At 34.8% G+C, this 19,696-nt stretch overlaps 1 protein-coding gene across 3 annotated transcripts in view; it reads left to right on the top strand.

The window, feature by feature from the left end:
• The window catches only part of LOC101567004 (pyrin and HIN domain-containing protein 1-like), a 47,113-nt gene that overhangs the window by 19,575 nt on the left and 7,842 nt on the right, over window positions 1-19,696 (top strand). The window contains exons 2-4 of one of the 3 annotated variants that reach the window (XM_023699845.1): window positions 3,244-3,528; window positions 4,445-4,554; window positions 16,440-16,586. In XM_023699845.1, coding sequence (XP_023555613.1) covers window positions 3,264-3,528; window positions 4,445-4,554; window positions 16,440-16,586 — 522 coding nt within the window. In that variant the 5' untranslated portion in view covers window positions 3,244-3,263. The remainder of the gene's footprint in view (window positions 1-3,243; window positions 3,529-4,444; window positions 4,555-16,439; window positions 16,587-19,696) is intronic. The other 2 variants (XM_023699846.1, XM_023699847.1) reach the window with 2 other exon arrangements.

Raw genomic sequence — 19,696 nt, 5'->3', positions numbered from 1 at the left:
GTGGTGCTGGGGGATTGAACCGCAGTCCCTGATGCCTTGCCAAGCTTGTTCTAAGTAGGTGCTTTAGACCACTGAGCCATCTCTCCAGCCCCCAATTTACAGATTTTATAATACAGTCATGTAATACAAGTACAATACAGTGAAAGAACAATAGCATGAAAAACACCATGAAATAATATTAAGTAAAATGTGCATCTGGACATTAAGTTTTATTACATGCTAGTTCCCCAGTTTTAGTAATCATGAGAACAAATGGACTCACCTTACATAAAATTTTTCAGAAGCAGTCATTAAAACAATTTCTTTCTTAATATTTATAAGTATATGTCACTCTTTATTTAACTCTCCTCTGCATCAAGTAATAAAGTAAATACTTCTTTCAAATGAGAGTAGGCTCTGCAGATCTTGAAGCTGATTAAGTTCTCTCCTTGTGTGACAAGATCTGCCTGAGAAGTGAGGCACTAAGTGAGAAACCCTTCTATTCCCTCTTTTAATTTTTTAGAAATGTCCTTCTCTAGAGCCTGTCACAAAATTTCATGCTTACTTGAATAGAAAGGAAATTGTAAATACTGATTCCAGAATTCTTATATGAATGATAAAATTTAAGTTTACTGATTCTATTGCTCAAATTTTGTAAGTCTAAACAATGATTTATACCTCGTTCAATGAGTAATTCACATGCATAATGCAATACATATCATAAAATGGTGGTTTTTTTCATGTAGTTCTTCCAAAGTCATAATGTAGATGTATTCATATGCACATACTCTACGTACGCTGTACGTGACAGGATATATATATATATATATATATATATATATATATATATATATATATATATATATATATCAACATAGAAAAATAATCAACATTATTACTTGTAATATCACAAAGGATTATATAGTAACACCAAAAAGAATATTCCTATTAATAGAAAAAGTATAATTAAGGCAGATGTGTCTTCCTAGCAGTTGAACTTTTTGTCATCATGCAGTATCTGACAATACTTTCAAACTCACCTACCACCTTTGATATTTAAAGCTACATTAATATAGATGACTGACATTTTAAGTTACTTTTTACATAGTAACTTGTTTTTAATATTTCTTCATTTAAATAAAGTTTTGTTAACAACATAAGGGCAGATGTCATACCATATTTCATAATTAATTGTATATTTGGTTAGACTCAGTTATATTCTATAACTAAACACTATGACTTTATGTTACTGTCTTCCCTTAACATCTGGCACTTCTGTATTCTCTTCTATCTTTCTAAAGTTTATACCTGTATCTTATGCTTTAAGGTGAATATATTAGTGATGTGTCTTGTTCTATTTCTTTCCATTCTCCACCATATTAATAGTTCCTGTTTTTTTTTTCTTTCACCAGAGAGTGTTTTTAAAGCATTCACATGCTTAGTCATTTGTTTTCATTTGACTTAATATTGGCCTGTAGGATTCTCAGATTTGATTATTATTATTTTCTTCAATATCACTTCCTATCTGTGTTCCTCTACATGTCTTTCCCTTTCAAAAGCACACTGTTCAAATAGCATCTTTATATTTTTCTAAATTGTCCCTCAATTTTTTTCTTGGATGACAATTGAGAGCACCTTCTCTATACATGTGGGCATAATACATTTCGAAATTTAGAATTTGGATATTGTATAAGTCCACTTAATGTTTAAATACTGTGCTACTAGCAATTCCATATGAATCTGAATCACTATGCCACTATCAAAATTAATACAATTTAATCAAAATACTTGAATTTTCTCACTTAAATGAACAATTACTCATAGCTCTATGTCATCTGACATCTGATATTTCCCAACTGTATTTTGTTGTCAGTTATTAAACAAATTGTTCTATTATGAAAACATTTTAATTTTGTAATAAAAGGGATTTAAGTTCAGTATTATACAAAAATTGAACCTCTTGTTACTATGTTGCCATTCAGAAAAAATTTCAATATTATTCTTGAATATTTATAGATAATCCACTACTTCTAGTAGCTCATACAATTTCATTGTTTGGATTTAAAAGTCATTTGATTTCACTCACTACAATATGTCTATGTATGGATTTACTCCTCAGTCAATGGGCCTTTTCAAACTGAGGATTGGCTTTTCTCTTCAAAAGGAAAATAAAAACATAGTCTCAGAAATTTGAACATTTCAATAACACAAAATACACACAAACTTATTATTTCTAAACCAAAAGAATTTGTAAATTTAACAAAAAAATCCAAAGCCATACCATGTACTGTCACCAAGAAAATGCACACATGCTAAAGAGCTCCAGAGCCACATCATTCAGTACATTTGGGAACTCTGAAAGCTTCCTGAAGATAAAATTTCAGATGGATCACAATGGAAGAATGGGAGGAAATAAGGGCAAGAAAAATCGAAATGCTTTTCCAGGAAAAATAAAGGAAACAAGGAACATAATAATACAGGGAAAAAAAATCAAGATTTGTTATGTAACTCTAAAGAATCTAATGTGAGGAATATAAAAGCTTAGGAATTAAAAAGATGCAAATGACTTCAGCAGCCATGCTACAATACTTTATGGATGAAAGGGTTTCTTGTTGTTTTTATTTGTACAATAAACGGGGAAAAAGGATTAAAAAGATTTCAGCATGACTGATACACAGTTTATTGCCAAAAATCAAGCTCTACCAAAGAGAATTAAGAAAGCAAATCGGTCAACAGTTAAAGTAGTTTTAGCCTATACATTCTTTGATCCTGCAATAGGACACATGTGGCTTCCAACGTCTGACACTGATAGGGCTACAGAGGACATGGTCCAACATCACAGGACACACAATGCTAATGAGAGCTAATTAGCAAAGAAGCAAAGGACAGAAGCATAGATGCTGGAAAAGTTAGGAGCAAACAGACATATACCGGAGATAGGCTTCAGTCAGTAAAGTAGAGAAATAGGAGGCAGAGAGTTTGACACTGCATAATCTGTACTCCAAGTGCTGTCAGATGTGCCTATTTGCAAATTCTTCCCCAACATCCATCCATGACATCATTGTCAAGGAGGATATTCTTAGGGATGTGTAATGGAGCTGTTGTGTATGCATTTTCTAGTAACTAGTATTTATGACCTTTTCTGCTGCATAGACACTTCTGACTAGTGCCGACACTGATGTAAATCATGTATTCAGACCTCTCTCTCTTTTGAAACTTCCTGTGTACATGTATAATGAAATATTATATGCCATTTTTTTGCAGGTTCGCCTATTATTTGAAAGATGGCAGATAGTTTCAAGGAAATTGTTTTGCTGGGAGGCTTACATCGTATGAGTGACTATAATTTTCGAATAGTAAAATCCTTACTATCTGAAGAGTTAAACCTTAAAGGAAGGGAGCATGCACAATATGACAGAATTAGTTTTACTGACCTGATGGTTGAAAAGTTCAAAAATGATGCAGGACTGGAAAAACTGATAACAATTTGCAAAAAGATACCAGATTTAGAAAGTACTGCTGACCATCTCAGAAAAGAGAAGGCAAAATGTAAGTGTGAATGCTCCCAACTTTCACTAGAACCCCAACTTGGTCATGATGTCACCTCTGGAGAATATACCGTAGATTCTACAGCAATGTTCATAGTTCAGGTGTCAAAAATTGACAAGTTAGAGAGCATCACCACTATAGAAAGTTCTAATATACTGCACGAAGAGGATTTGGAGGTCACAAAGGATGTGACAAAAAGTAGAGTGAATTCTTGACAATTCTACGTTTTTACCTTTTTAGAAAAATTAGAAAATGACAGTAAATTTGGGGAAAAGTTATGTGTTAGAAATAGATGCATTATAAAGATATAGATCAATTAATATTACTTCTCTTTTAGGATATTTATTCCATCATTAATATCTTCTGTGGCAGAAGATATGAGGTAGTACTTAAATAAAAACCTCTGTCTTGGGGCCAGAGAGATGATTCAGTAGAATAAGAGCTTCCCAGGCAAGTGCAAGGGTCTGAGTTCAATCCCCAGTCTGGAAAAAAAAAATCCCTCTGTCTCATACTCATGAAGAACTTCACTATTAAAAAAATCACTGGGTTTATAAAAGATAAATAAGATTTATAAGTCCAGTAACATTATTATGTTACAGCACAAATTAGAATAAAATTTGATAATATCTTTATAGAAGATGAGCTATTCTTGGCATAATGAATACTTTTGATTCTTAAAAAGGAATCTATAAGATTAGAAATCGGCATGGTAGAAAAGCTTATTGCACTGGGGGAAATAAAGAAACCACTCAGCTGTGCCTGTGCCTAGGTTGCCACCACTGGTTCCTCATGACCGACCAATGAAATAGAAGTGGAGGAGCCTACTTAAATACACAAATAGAAACTGAGAGGACACAGGCCTCCGTTCACTGTATTTTTACTATAGCCCTCCATTCACTGTATTTTTTTTTCTTAGTATTAAATAAGAAAAGTCAAAGTCACAATGAATCTGCTACTGGTCAAAATATACTCACCATGGATGAAGATTTGCAATTGGAATCAGAGATGGATATGCCCATGTCAAATGTAAGTTGGATAAGTTCCCATGATCAAGGCTGTTCCCATGATTCTCCAACATCTCACCTTCAGGAGAACACTTAGTTATTTCTTTAGTGAAAATGAGGAGAGTGGTAGTGGAGGGAAGAGACCTGGGAAAGCTGAATCCCAAACTCACCATAGAAAAAGCTGAGAACTACTTGGGCTGACTCAGGGGACTCAAAAGCTTGAAGTGGAAACTGGGGCTGTGTGTATATCAGGGCAATCAGGGGAAGGAGGAAGATGAGCAGGAGATGTGCATATGTAGCAGGCTTTCTGGAGCAGGATTGCAAGGCACAGGGGAAGGCACAGACTCTACTGGAAATGAGGGATTTCATGAACATATGAATAGTGGGGATTCTCCCCTCATGGTTGCCTCAGTTCAGCAGCTGGTTAGGGAATCCAGGTATGAGCAGAAGAGCACACATTTAGGAATCTGATATATTTAATCAGGGAGACATAAATATGACTACTGTACAGTGTCCTTCACACCACAGTGAAGATCAAAGTTAGTGAACCCTATCCTGAAGCTTAAAGCTTCTTCCTCAGCACTGCCACCCCTTATTTTATTTTAGTTTTTTGTATTTTGTACAAGGCTTACAGAGTCTCACTACCCACATTGGAGTTGTAGTGATCCTCCTGTTTTCAGCCTCCCAAGTCCTGGGATTATGCCCAGCACTTGGTGTGTGCCACCACACCCAGTCTCAATGACCATCTCAGCACTCCCTGGGAATGGGGTCAGCATGGCATGTGGTGCTGAGGATCGAACCCCAGTCCTTGAGCTTGCCTACAGGTAGGCACTTTAGTCCACTGAGCTATCTGGTTGGCCCTATCCCTTATTTTGAATGCAAGAGGAAAACTGACAGCATCTTGCATGGGAAAGTCTCAACTAGACAGAAGTTCATCCATGTTGCAGCATATGGCAGGAGTTCTTTCCTTCTCAAGATTCTATAGTATTTCATTATGCAGAACCACGTCGTGTTTATTCATTGTTCCATTAACAGACACCTGTGTTGCATCATCACCAAGTCCCCCACCACTGTTCTAATATTGAAAATATTATTATGGTAAAAACATATAACAGTATTTTCTATTTTAACTATTTTTAGCTGTACAGTTCAGCCATATGGTTCAGTTCTATGATGTTTAGCACCCTCACATCATTGTGAAACAGATCACCAGAACGTTTTTATCCTGCAAAACTGAAAATCTATCTACCCTGTTAAACAACTTCCTATTTTTCTTTTCCTTGGTCTGGTAGCCACCGTTCTACTTTCTGTTTCTATGTGTTTGTTACTGTAGATAGCTTGTAAGTGAAATCATATAGTGTTTGTCTTTCTGACTTATTTCATGTAACTTAATGTCCTCAAGTCCATCCATGGTGTAGCCTATGGAAGTTCTTTCTGTCTTAAGAATATATAGTAACTCTTTATGTATGAGCTGCATTCTGTGTATTCATTGTTCTATTAATAGACATTGGTGTTCCTTCAAAAAAAAAAGAAAGAAAATGAGGATTAGAGTCAGAAAATTGACAGTTGTTTGCTCATTTTGTTTCAGGACAACAGTGGTCTCTAAATTCATATCTTAAGAGGTAAATAACAAAAATAACAAGAATGAGAATGAAAACAAAGCAATATAAAAAAATGAAAATGGTATAGAATTTCAAAACAAGACTAGAACATTAACAATAGTTGTTATATTATGTATTGTTCTCATCAAATTGTTGTTCACATTACCAGATGTAGGCATGAAAGGTCAATCAAACATTTAAACATTAACTCTTCCTTTAAATAGACCTTAAATTTTTTCCTTGTCCTTTTTATATTTTGTTGTTTAAATTTATTTGAAAAAGAGTATAAAATAATAGGTAAGTCCTTAGAGACAATAAGCATTTAAAAAAATAGGATGAAAGGTATTCATCTGTAGTTCTTCTATTGCGTGTTGCTCTCTTCAAAGTTGTTGCTCAGATTACAGATACTGGCACATTACACTGGTCAAAATAATAACTTTAAACATTAACTGATACCTTTAAAAAACTGACAACAATTAATAGAATTATCTTCGCTTTCCTTTTTGTGTACTTCTTTTATCTTTCCTTTCTCCTTTACCTCATCTCAATTGTTCATTCTTTGTGTTCAGTTTATGTTTGTTCTACGGCATCTATTGTAACTCAGGTTTTATTTAATCGTTCAAGTTCTTACACTAGGGAGACAATACAATGTTAACACAGGTGGGTCCCATATATTTCACTTTGAAATTTAGCCTCTAGCTGTATTTATTTACCAATAAAAACTTCAAGTTTATTTATAGCTGAGTAATACTCCATTGTATAAAATACCACATTTCTTTATCCATTCCTCAGTTGAAGGGCATTTAGGTTGTTTCCAAGATTTAGCTATGACAAACGGTGCTGTCATAAACATGCGCTCACATATTTCACTGTGGTATGATTTGTTCAGCTCTTTTGAAAAATACCCAGAATTGAATGAGACTTCCTAGTTTTTGAGAAGTCTCCACCCTGATTTTCATAGTGGTTGCACGAGTCTGTACCCCCACCAAAAGTGGAGAACGATTCCTCTTTCCTTACTGCCTCTCCGGCATATGTTATTAATTGATTGATTTCTTTAGGAAAGCCATTCTTTCCGGAGTGAGACGGAATCTCAGTGTTGATTTAATTTTCATTTCTAAAATGACCAGTGCTGTAGCATATTTTTTCCTGTATTTATTTGTCATTTGTATTTTTTCCTTTGAGCAGTGTGCATTTATCTTAGGTGCCCATTCTTGAATTGTGTCTTTGAATTTTCAGGGCCTCATTTTTTTGTAGTTCTTTATATACTCTAAATAGAAGTCCTTCATTTGAGTGATGGTTGGTTAAGCTTTTGTTCCAAATATGTGGGTTGGATTTTTAATTCTGTTGGTGATTTCTTTTGATGTGTAGGAACTTGTCAATAGGAGAAGAACCCAATCATAGATTCATTGAAATGTTTTCCATGCAGTTTGGTTTTCATTCAAGAATTCTTTGTCCCCCCCCCCATGTATCTTCAGTATTTCCACCTACTTTCTTCTCCAGTACATTTAGTATTTCAGTTTTAATGTTTAGAAATTTAATCTATTTGGACTTAGTTTAGTGTGTGGTGATATACCTAGGTCTAGTTTTAGATTTTGCCAGTTTCTCCAGCACCATTTATTAAAGAGGTTTTTTTCTTCCAATGAACCTGTTTGGCTACTTTGTCAAAAGGTGATAAGGTGGCTGAATGTGTTTATAGTTCTGTCTGCATTTTTTAATTCTGTTTCATTGATCCTTGGGTCCGTTTTTGCTAATACCATCTGATTTTATCACAGTAGCTATGAAACATAATTTTAAGTCCGGCAGGCAGCTCCTGCCTTGCCTCTGTTAACTAGGATTGCCTTTGCTATTCTCCATCTTTTCTAGTTTCAAATGAATTTTAGGAATGTTTCCTCTAGTCCTGACAAGTATTTTCCTGGTGTTTTCATAGGGTTACGCTGAATCTCTATAACAGTTTTGTGAATATGGTCAGTAACAAAATATTGGTTTTTATGATTGAGAAGCGAGAAATATCTTCCCAATTTCTGAAATCCTCTTTGATCCCTTTTTTCATAATATTGTAATTTTCATTGTATAAATCTTTTAGTTTCCTTGTTACATTAGTTCCAAAGTATTTTTTCTTCTTTTCTTTTACTTCTTTCTTTTTTTCCTTTTTTTTTTTATGCTATTGTGAAGAGTGCTGTTTCCATCTTATCTCTCAGTGGCTTTTTGTTTATGTCTTTGTTCGTGTAGAGGTATGCATTAATTTTTTGATGTTGACTTTGTATCCTGCTATCGAATTTGCTAATTATAAGGGTTTCTTGGTATCTTTTTAGGGGGTCTCCCATGTAAAGTATCATGTCATCTTCAAATAATGATAGTTTAACCTCTTCTTGGCCAGTCCTTATTCCTTTTATTTCTCTCTCTTGTCTAATGGAACTGGCTAATAGTCCAGAAATGTATTGAAAAGGAATGCTGAGAGTGGATATCCTTGTCTTTTACCTGACTTTATAGTAACAGTTTTCAGTTTTTATCCACTTAGAATCATGTTCAATATTAGTTTGTTATAGATGACTTTTGATTCAGGTGTAGGCCAACTATTCAAATTTTCTGTAGGGTTTTTTGTTTTTGTTTTTGTTTTTTGTGTTCAGTGAAGATAACAGGGTGTACAGGGTCTCACTACACATATCAAACTTGTACAGATTCTCCTGTGTTCAGCTTCCCAAGTGCTGGGATTACAGGAACCCACCACCATGCTCAGACCCATTTGCATCTCAACACACCCTAGGGGCAGATGCAGCATGGCAGGCCATGGGTGGAACCTCCAACCCCTGCGTCTGAATAAAGCAGGCACTTTAGTATGCTGAGCTATCTGTCCAGCTCTCTAGGGTTTTCATCATTAATGAGTGTCGATATTTTCAAAAGCTTTTTCTACACTTACTGACATGATCATGTGGTTTTTATTTTGGCTCTGTTGATATTACATTTATAGATGTGCATATGTGAACCATCCTTGCATCTTTGGAGTGACTCTCTCCTGGTCTTGGAGTATAATCTTCCTTATGATTTGGTGCTTTCTATTTGCTAGAATTTTATTGAAGATTCTTGGATCTATGTTCATGAGAAAGACTGACCCCTACTTCTCATTTTCATTTGGGTCTTTCTCACTTTTTGTGTCAGTGTAATACTTGCCTACAGAAGTGAATTATGGAGCATTGCTTCTTTTCAATTTCATTGAGGAGTGTAAGGAGTATTGGGACTAAATCTTCTCTAACTTTCTTGTAGAATTTCTCTGTGAACCATCAGGACCTGGAATTTTCTTTGTTGGTAAATTTTTAATTACCTTTTCAATGTCATTGACTTATATTGGGTTACTCAGAATTTTTATAACTTTTTTATTTAGTTTTCGTACCTCATGTATATCTAGGAATCTGTCCATTCCTTCTGTGTTTTCCATCCTGTGAATGAAAACATTTTCAAAGTAGCTCTTGATGATTTCCTGAATTTTCACAGTATTTACAGTAATTTCACCCATGTTATTCTTTATTACTTGAGTTTGGGTTTCATCGTTCGATTCTTTTTTTTTTCTTTTGATGAGATTAACTATAGTTGTATTAGTTTGATTTAATCTTTTGAAGAACTAGGTCTTTGATACATTAATTCTTCATACTGTTTTCTTTCTCTCCATTTCATTAATTTCTTTATAATTTTTATAATTCCTTCCTTTAAGTTTTGGGCTTGGTTTCCTCTTCTTTTTCTAGAAGATTGAGGTGAAGCAGTAGGGTAGGTGCAGCATTATGGTATTTATTTGTTCTCATTCTGTTTTCTTGTATGGTGTGTTTACATTTTCATTGGATTGTACATATTATTTAAATTGTTGTTAAATTTCTTCTGTGATCTATTAGTTGCTGAGGAGCATTTTATTTAATTTCCATGTGTTTATGGGTATTTGCAGTTTCTTTTGTTATTAATTTCCAGTTTCATTGTACTGTGTTCAGATAATATACATGGGATAATTTCTGTTTTTCTGCATTTCTTAAGCATGATCTATGGATTAGTATATGTTCTATTTTAAAGAATGTCCCATGTGCAGCTGAAAATAATGTGTATTCAGATATTGTTGGATGGAGCACTCTGTCAATGTCCTCTAAGTCCATTTTTGGAAAGGGTTTGTTCAGTTTTGCTCCTTCTTTGCTAATTTTTGTCTACTTGCCCTACTTCTTTGAGATAATTGAGTGTTATGTTTCTCTGTCAATTATGTTATTGGTCATTTAATTTTTCCTGTCCTTTAAAATTTGTCTTACACAGTTGGGTGCTCCCATATTTGATGCATACATATTTAAGATTGTTACCTCTTGCTCTTGAACTTTTCTCCTACTCAGTATGTACTGACCTTCTTTATCTCATTTGATTATTCTTGGTTCATGTTCACAATGTCTGTGAGCAGAATAGATATGCCTGCTGTTTTTTTAAAGAGCTCCTGTTGCATAGAATATCTTTTTGTATTCTTTGACTTTCAAGCTATGAATTTCCTTTAGAGTTCAATGTTTTCTTGTATACAGTGTATTGTTGGATATTGTCTTGGATCCACTCTGCTGGTCTACTTATTTTAATTGGTGAGTTGATTCCATTTACATTGGTGATTATAATTGACTTATATTGGTTTATCTTTGTCAAATTTTTCTGCTGTTGTTCCCCTACTCTTCCTCTGTTTAACTGCTTGTCTTGTTTGGTAGTTTCTTTCTGTTACTGTTCTTGGAGTTGTGGTCACTTTGATTTCTTTTTTTATTGTTTTATTTTATTTTATTGAGAAACAAATATCAAGAGAGAGTTTCAAAACTGATTAATAGGAGATTTTCAATAATTAACACATTGCACATTATTATCTTCTCGGCGGTCATCCACAGCACAAGAAGCAGCCAGGACATCCAATCCAAACAATACTACTATAAATCCTTCCTCTCACTGAACGAGGTGAAAGCAGTCATACATCTGTCCTAACTATTCTGTATATACAAATTAAAAATGATCGTTCCTCTGTATCCCCCCTCTCCCGTTCAGTCTTGTCAGAGATGGGTATTCTATTGGCATCTAAATGTTATAGGTGCTTGAATTCAGCAAAACAATCCAACACAGTTCAGTAGTCCACAATACTAGGGGATTATCCACAGAAGTTGTTGACTAAAGCCTTTTACAGCTGAGCATATTAATATGGATTTACTTTATATACCTCATTTTTATACTTTTCTGCTGGATGGTTAAGACCAAGATAAAGCAAGACCTATAAAATAAGAAATGTAGCTTTTGTATCTGATAAGGTCAATCAAGACCCCTCAGGATTTATCCTGTAACCCTGTACTGCACTTTGTAGATCCTTTGTCAGTGTCAGCCATGTGGATGAGTTACAGCCATTGCTTCTTTTTTTCGAATATATTGCAGTACTCCTTTCAGGGTTGGTTTGGCAGTCATGAATTTCTTTAGTTGTCCTTTTTCATGAATTTATTTTACTTCTCCATTAATTTTGAGAGAGTTTTGCAGGGTATATCAATCTGGTTTGGACGTTGTTTTCTTTTAGAAGTTGAAATATTTGACTCCATTCTCTTCTTGACTTGATGGTTTGTGTAAAGAAATCTGTTTTGCTTTTGATGGGCTTTCCTTTAAATGTGATTTGCTTATTTTCTCTAACAAATTTTAGTATTTTGTGCTTGGGCTGAATTTCTGGAATCTTTATCCTTATATTTCTGGGTGTTGATTTACTTTGGATGATGCTTTTGGAGTTCTATATTCCTAACTGAACTGCATGTTATACACTTTGCCTATGTTTGTCAAGTTTTCTGCTATTCTATAAATATTCTTTTTATGTCATTTTCATTGACTTCTTCCTTTTCATTGAAACTTATTAGTTTTATGGTTTTCATCTTTCATTTCATTTCATCATTCATCTTTCATTCAGTTATTGCCAGCTCTTCACAGAATTTTTATTTCATGAAAAATCTCTTTGATTCTGTTTCATGTATTCTATTTCTTTCCTATAATGCTTATGGAAGGTTTTCATCATTTTTGTATGCTCCTTTACTTTGTTTTATCAATGTCCTCTTTATTTTATTTCATTTTATTTTATTTTATTTTATTTTATTTTATTTTATTTTATATTTTCGGCAGATCTGGTGATTGAACTCAGACCCTTGCGCTTGCCAGGCAAGTGCTTTCTCAACTGAGCCATCTCCCCAGCCCCACAATGTCCTCTTTAGATACACTCAGCAATTCTTTCATTATAGGTATTATTTCTTTTTTTACCTGAGGGATTATTTCTGATCTGATTTTCTCTATACCCATCTGGAGTTGTTTCTTCATTTCACTTGCAACCATTTCAGAAATTTCAGGTGTGTGACCTTCAGTTTCTTCTAGTCTCATGTCCCCTGGATTTGTTCTGGGTCAGCTTGTGACCTAAGATTGCATTTTGCTCTCTTGCCTTATCATTTTCTTTTTCAGAAAGACCTGTTTATTTTCATTTCTCTCATATTGTTTGTGAAATTTTGGTAGTTTATAGCTGTACCACTACTAGCAGAGCCCCTAAAACAAGTCAGTTTTTTAGGGATATTTTCTGTGTGTCAGAAATTCTTGGTTGGTGTCTGTTCCATGACACTACTTTCTCTATTGAATGAGAGAGGGGTATGGGTTTCTATTTGGCACTGTTCTCTGTCCTTTGGTATAGAGACTTGTTGGATAATAATAATATTATTATCCAAGGAAGAAAATGTGCTTAAGATAGATATATCCTAATTATGGTATTATAATTAGCAATAATTATTATAGCAAGTGAAATTTAGAAATTGACAAAACTTGATAACTAATGGTTTCATACTTTAAACCATAGGAGCAAACACTATAGTTATTTAAAAAGCAGATTATACATTGGTAATTTGTATGTAAGCTACTTGCCCTGTGTTTTGTCTGAGCAACTCCCTACTAAGTATCTTGAGTCCTCCAGGCAGACCAGTTCACAAGGATTTCTTGCAGTCATCTTAGCACCATGAGTCAGGGGTTCTCCAGGTAGAGCAGATCACCTGAGTTATACCCCACAATTGCCATGCAATGGTTCTCAGGTCCTCGGGGCTCAGAGGTTCATCAGAGTTCAACCATGGCACTTCTGGTGAGTCTAGGCTCCTCAAGGCTGAGAAGTTCACCTGGGTTTTGTCCCACTATTTCCACGTGGTGAGTCTGAAGTCCTGCAATTAATATATTCTTTGCTTCATGTTCCCATAGTAAATGAATAGTGTTGCAGTTTGTATGAGCAAGGAGGCAGTGCTTCAGCAACTTCTAGTTGAACTCTGATTCTAACACTAAGGCAAAAAGAAGATTATGGAGTATATACCTGTGTAATTCACTAAGATATGACATGTTCCTTTATGGCTTATATATTACAATAGACTTTTTTTAACTCTGCAATTCAGCAAAAGCTTGTCTCATTTTCTTAATGAAAGCATCCATCTCTCCTTTAACTACAAGTCAATAAATGCAAGATTCTAAGGTCAATTAAGACTCAGGACATATGAGAACTTGTACTGTAACGTCATGTACCTCGGTAGTGTCCCAAATTTTCTGATCAAAAAGATTATGGGGCCAAAGAGGAAAGTGATCGATGACGTAGAGTGTGCCTAAGGAGAGTCACATGGGGAGAAGACACTCTCTCAGGCTTTCACAGAGAGCACATTGGCCAAGCAATGGCCGTGACTCATCCACATGGCTGCACTGATGAAGGTTCTACAATCTGAGGTACAGGATCTCAGGACAAATCCTGAGGGCATTTCACTGACCTTCTCAGACCAAAAAGCTACAACTCTTGTTGCATAGGTCCTGCTTTACCTTGGTCTTAACCATCCAGTAGAAAAGTATGAAGTCGAAATATAAGAAATAAAGCCATGCTGTTGGGTTGAGCTGTGGGGGACTCAGGTCAATAATTTCTGACATTGCCAGTTAAATATAAGACCCAATGCTATTATGGGCTACTGGACTCTTTTAGAATATTTTGCTGAGTTTACACACCTATAATATTCAATAACGGAACTTAGAAAAAATGGGGTATACCGATGAATGTCCATTTTGTATCTGTGTATTCAAAGAGGTTGGGATAGATATATAGTTGCATTCTCTTAATGAATAGAATGATTTGTTCTAATGGTGTTTGTAAATGGGATCACAAGTCCGCATCTTGTACAGCAATTAACCACTAAGAAGAATATATGCAGTGTATTATTTGTTGAAACTGTCCTTCCAATATGATTTGAAACTGTCTCATTGCTATCTGTTTGTCAATAAAACTTTGAAAAAAAAATAAAATAAATGCAAGATATGCTGTGAAATTCTGAAAGTATTTTACAAGTTTTTCAATAGTGGGGACTGGGAAAAGAGATCAATGACTTAAGTAACTGCCTGGCAAATAAAACTTTTTCAATACTGTACTTTTTTCCCCTGTTACAATCCATTATTTAAGTAGTATTTCACTGGCACTACCTTCTCCTTTATGTTCTCAAAATCTTCTCATTTGACTAATACAGTATAAGACTGCAAATTAAAAATGAATCCTGATGAATCTCTGCTAGGTCTAGGTAACTTCCAGCTCCATTCTCCTTGATTTTCCAGGCTACCTTACAGTCCCTCAGTTCCTAACTTTTTTTTGTATAATCACCTTTCATAGAAATATGAAACCATTATGCATTGTTTAGTTATGTAGTAAAATAGAGTCAACTTAAGGAAACGGCTCAACATAGCCTATGCAAAGACACTAAACCCAGACTTGAACATTGAAAATGTAAAACTACCCCTTTTCTCTTATCAATCACAGAATGGTGAAGGGATTACATATACAAAGTGATTATACTTTATGGGGCAATAGTTTATGCCCATTGCCTTCCTTCTGACTGTCTCTTTGGAGGATGGACTGTGACTTCATGTGATTTGTAGGATGTAATTTTAGCATAATTAGAATCTAATAATAAAAATTATATTTTCTTTGTATTAAAGATATTATATTTTATTCACATTAAAACCATCATGAGGCTGTTCCAATGCTCTGCAGTATAGTCTCTACTTTGTATTCAAGAGGCACAGTGCATTTGTTCTTTAGCAATGGAAAAGAAAATAAAATTATCAATGGCTGGAAAATTGGCCAGTAGAAAAATAGGCGTATATGTGCTTAGTGTAGATGAGGCCTTTGGTTCAGTCCATAGCCCCAAAATATAAAATGAGTAGAATAAATTTTCAAAGGAAAAATGAAGTAATTCCTTCTGAAAAACAAAAACCAGACAGACAATAGGTAGGCTGTTCCACAAGATGAGAACACAAAGGAAAAAAAAAATGAGGGCCAGCAAAATAGCTCAACTAGGCCAGTCAAATAGCTCAGCAGATTCAAGTGCCTGAAAGCAGGCACAGGGGCCTGAGTGTTTGATTCCTGGGCCTACTGTGCCGGCTCCTCCCCAAAGCACACCTAGAAAGCAATTGAGACTGGGCATGGTGGTGCATACCTATAATTCTAGCTCTTGGGAGGCTGTAAATGGGCAGATCACTATGAGTCTGTTGTAGTAGTGAGACCCTAAACACCTTATAGACCCTTCCCCCCACAAAAGAGGAAAGATGTGAATTTACTTTTGTATTCATTAGATACCATCCAATTCTGTCTTTTTTGTCCTTTTGTTATACTGATATGGTTCCTATGGATACATACAACCCTAGACCACAAAAGCTACATTGACCATGAATAAGCAAAACAGTTATGGTCAGATGTGAAGCAAGAAGAAGATGGTCAGAGCAGGAGATAGTCAACACTCTTGAATATACCTTCTATCTCAAAATTTAAGTATTGCTTAGCTTTGACCTATGTAGTATCCTCATCACTATACCATTGAAATAAAACACTTCCTATAGGAAGAACTTCTCATTTTGTGATTTTCTTTTCTTATTATTATTATCATCCCAAAGAAACCATATTTAAACTAATAATAAACCCTTATAGATTGAAGAAAGTAAATGTTATTCTTTTTTCATAATTTTGAGAAATAGACATCATAAACCAAGTTACTTGTATAAGAAAAATGTACAGAATTGAAAAATGTTGATAATGACTACTTACTTTCTTGGAGATTTGCTTCCATTATAACTAGAGAATCTTAGTTCCCCAACACTCTAAGTTTGTGAATGTTGTCTCATGGTTTACTGCTCATTTATAAGCTTTATAATTCAAGCACAAGTACACATCTCTTCTGCAAGCTAACATCATTATTTTACTTCCAATAATGTATAAGCGGTAAATCTCATTTTTCTTCTGTAAAAGGAAAATTCAACTGAGAATACAGATGACTTGGAAAGAACCACACCAGAGCAGGAAATGGACTTGTTAACAGAAGATTTTGATACCAATCTAGATCTACAAAGCCCCCTCCAGAATTTTCCTACTTCTTTCAGAATCTCATCAACCAAGGTATTAGTTTCTTGTTCCTTTTCTCTTTCCTGATTAAACATAATAACAATGAGCATTGGAAACTTCAAAAAGCAGTTGATCTAGAGCTGGGGAGATGCTCAGTGCTTGCATGGCAAGTACAAGGTCTTGAGTTTGATCCCTGGTACCACCAAAAAAAAAAAAAAAAGCAGCTGATCTAAACAATACTCTAAACAATTTATTTCATTTAACATAATAGTTCAGCAAATATATTTTAAGACATTTCTTCAGGTATACTCCTTTATTTACAAAGAATGTGTTTGTAAAATTACTTCAGATTTTAGGAGTGTTATTGTCTTGTGTTGAATAGAAAGACAAACCAAAGCGAGTAAATGAGTAGTAATGAACAGTGTGTTCATTTCTCCACATTTCACTTTGGTTCTCCCCTCTCCCCTTTGCTCACTTTACCATGTTGCAAAGTTTTCTGCCAATTTTTCTGTTGGTCCAAAATCAGATGTGGTTGTGTGTGGTCTCTGTTGACTGAAAAATCTAAAGAATCTGTGGTCTATTTCAAGTTGCAGAGAAAATGAAATTGTGCCTTTCAAAATGTGGATTTCAGGAAGTTTCTCTAGCATAGTAGAAACACAGCTCTCAGTGGATGAGTAACTGGTGCCCCTCGATCAAAGGAACATATGCTAGAAACTTACCATATTAGGCTAATAAACAGGGTAGTAAAAGGCTAAGTTAATCAATTTACATGTAATCAGTCAAATTTTTTCTATGACTTACCTATTATATACTTTAGTATTATTTTCTACCTAGAAAAATGTCCCAGTGTTGTTTTAGAAAATGAAGGATGAACCAGACCTATTCACAAATTAAGTAGATCTAGAGTCCATAACAGGCAAAAATAATTTCAAATATATGAGTTTGCAACTTCTTCAGAATTAAGTTTATAATACTGATTAAGGTCACAGTTGTAGTGGTATTGGGTATAGGATTTATGAGTATGTGAAATTGTTTAAAAAGTGATAGAGTGGGCCAGCTCCATAGCTCAGTGGACTAAAGCATCTACTCAGGCAGAGCACAGTAGCCAGGATTCAATCCATGGCTTGCAGTACCAGCTCTGCCAGCAGGGCACACTGAGACAGCAATTGAGAACTAGCATCCTGTGTTGGCTGAGCAGAGAAGCTTGTAGTTAGAAAGGATTAATTGATACAAAAAGCCACTCATTGCCTTCCTTTCCCTTACTTCTAATTATTTCCTTTTTTTTAATCTATCACCAGATATCAGGATGTATTTTCTGCATACATGGTCATAACCACATAAGCTGTTTATACATTTCCTTTGTATGATATCTGGGACACTGGACTAATGCTCACTGATAGCTTCCTCTCAGAATAGAACAAATTCCCATTGTTGGCCTCTACAGATCCCTTTACTATGTTTTTTCTGTACTTATGATATATATATATATATATATTCTCTACAAAAGTAACCCTTTATTATCATAATAAATGTACCCTGTCCCATGGGAGGAGAAGTAGGGATGAAAAGTTAACTCAAACTTGTGTGTGTCAATGCCTATTCCAGATTACTTTTATTTCTCTGATATGATATGTGTGCTTATGCACCCAGGAAGTTTTGAAGACTATGTCTGAATAGGTTGAAAAACTTTCCCCCAAAGTAATTTAGATATAGGAGAAGATAACATTTAAATCATGATTCTCCAACATGGGTTCCTCCCTAAGTTCCAAACTACCCACCTCAATATTGTTTGCAAAAATGAATGAAGGGCAGCTTTCTTGAACTCCAATATTCACAATTATAAATTTTTTTGAAAAAACTCTTTGTTATTAGTTCAAATAATCCATTTCCCCCTATAGTTTCAGATGCAGAGCTACTTATCTATTTCAGATTAGTGGCTTTTGTAAAGAAAACACTTCTTTTGTCATTATACTGTCAGGACATTATTACTCTGTAATGACAATGACATACTGGATATATACATATCAAGGTAGCTCTAATTTATCCATGTATGTGTATGAGTACTACCTTAATTCCATAGTTATGAGTAATAATTCCTTCCTAAAATTTTGCTTACATAAATAATCAACATGATTAGTCTATTCCTAAGCAAAATTCTCAGATGCTCTGAAGTCTCCTTGGATCACCAAACCCTAGGGTGGAGCTTATCAGCCTACTCAACCCTATGCACCTAAATCTACCATGCAGTCAGAAAGTCTGGGATTCAGCCAGTTTCACCTAAGCCCTGCAAAGAGTGTCGGGCAATTATGACTGTGATTCAATATATATGAATAAGTATCTTGATTTAATTTAATATACATTCTCTGAAACATTTGCTGTATAATATAGGTCCTTTTCAATTTTCAGATTCAAAGTCAGGAAGAGACTATTGCCTTGGGTGTCTTAATGTACATCTCCCTATTCAAACATCAGGGAAAGCTTGACTCCTAAGTAGGATGTGATGGTAGAATATTTACTCAGGGGAAACAAACTATTAACACTTTATGAATTTCCAAGCAAAGATTATAATTTCAGCATGTGAATCCTGCTCTAGTAATCACTACTTAAAATTTAACTGGGTTTTCAAATGTGTAGCTCAAGGGCCCAGCAGAATAGCTCAGTGTATTAAGAGCCTACTTAGGCACATACCGGTGCTAGGGTTTCAATCCTCAGGCCTGCCAGGCCTGGCCCCCTCCCCAGCAGACTGACAAAGCCATTGAGACTGGGCATGGTGGAGCTCACCTGTAATCCCAGCACTTGGAAGGCTGTAAACAGGTGAATCACTATGAGTCCGATATACGTATTGAGACCCTGGACATCCTGTATACCCTGCCGAAAATACAAGGAAAAATAAATAAATAAATAAAGTAAAAAGACAGCTTAAAACATACCTTATGGAGAAATTTCATTGTTGTACAAGACAAAATTAGAAAGGCTTTTTAAAATGTATTTTGTTTATCACCTCCACATAAGATTTCCCTCAAAACAAACATAAACTATGAAATAAAAGAGTAGATACATAATTCCAAAATAAACTTTATAAAATAATGGCAATAAAATATTTCTGCACATTAAGAATTAGTCTGGAACCCTAAGAGAAGTTATGTGCTATGTCTGCCTGCCTG

Source organism: Octodon degus, unplaced genomic scaffold, assembly GCF_000260255.1.
Source record: "Octodon degus isolate 3935 unplaced genomic scaffold, OctDeg1.0 scaffold00116, whole genome shotgun sequence".
Taxonomy (NCBI): domain Eukaryota; kingdom Metazoa; phylum Chordata; class Mammalia; order Rodentia; family Octodontidae; genus Octodon; species Octodon degus.
This window is presented reverse-complemented; position numbering and strand designations above follow the sequence as displayed.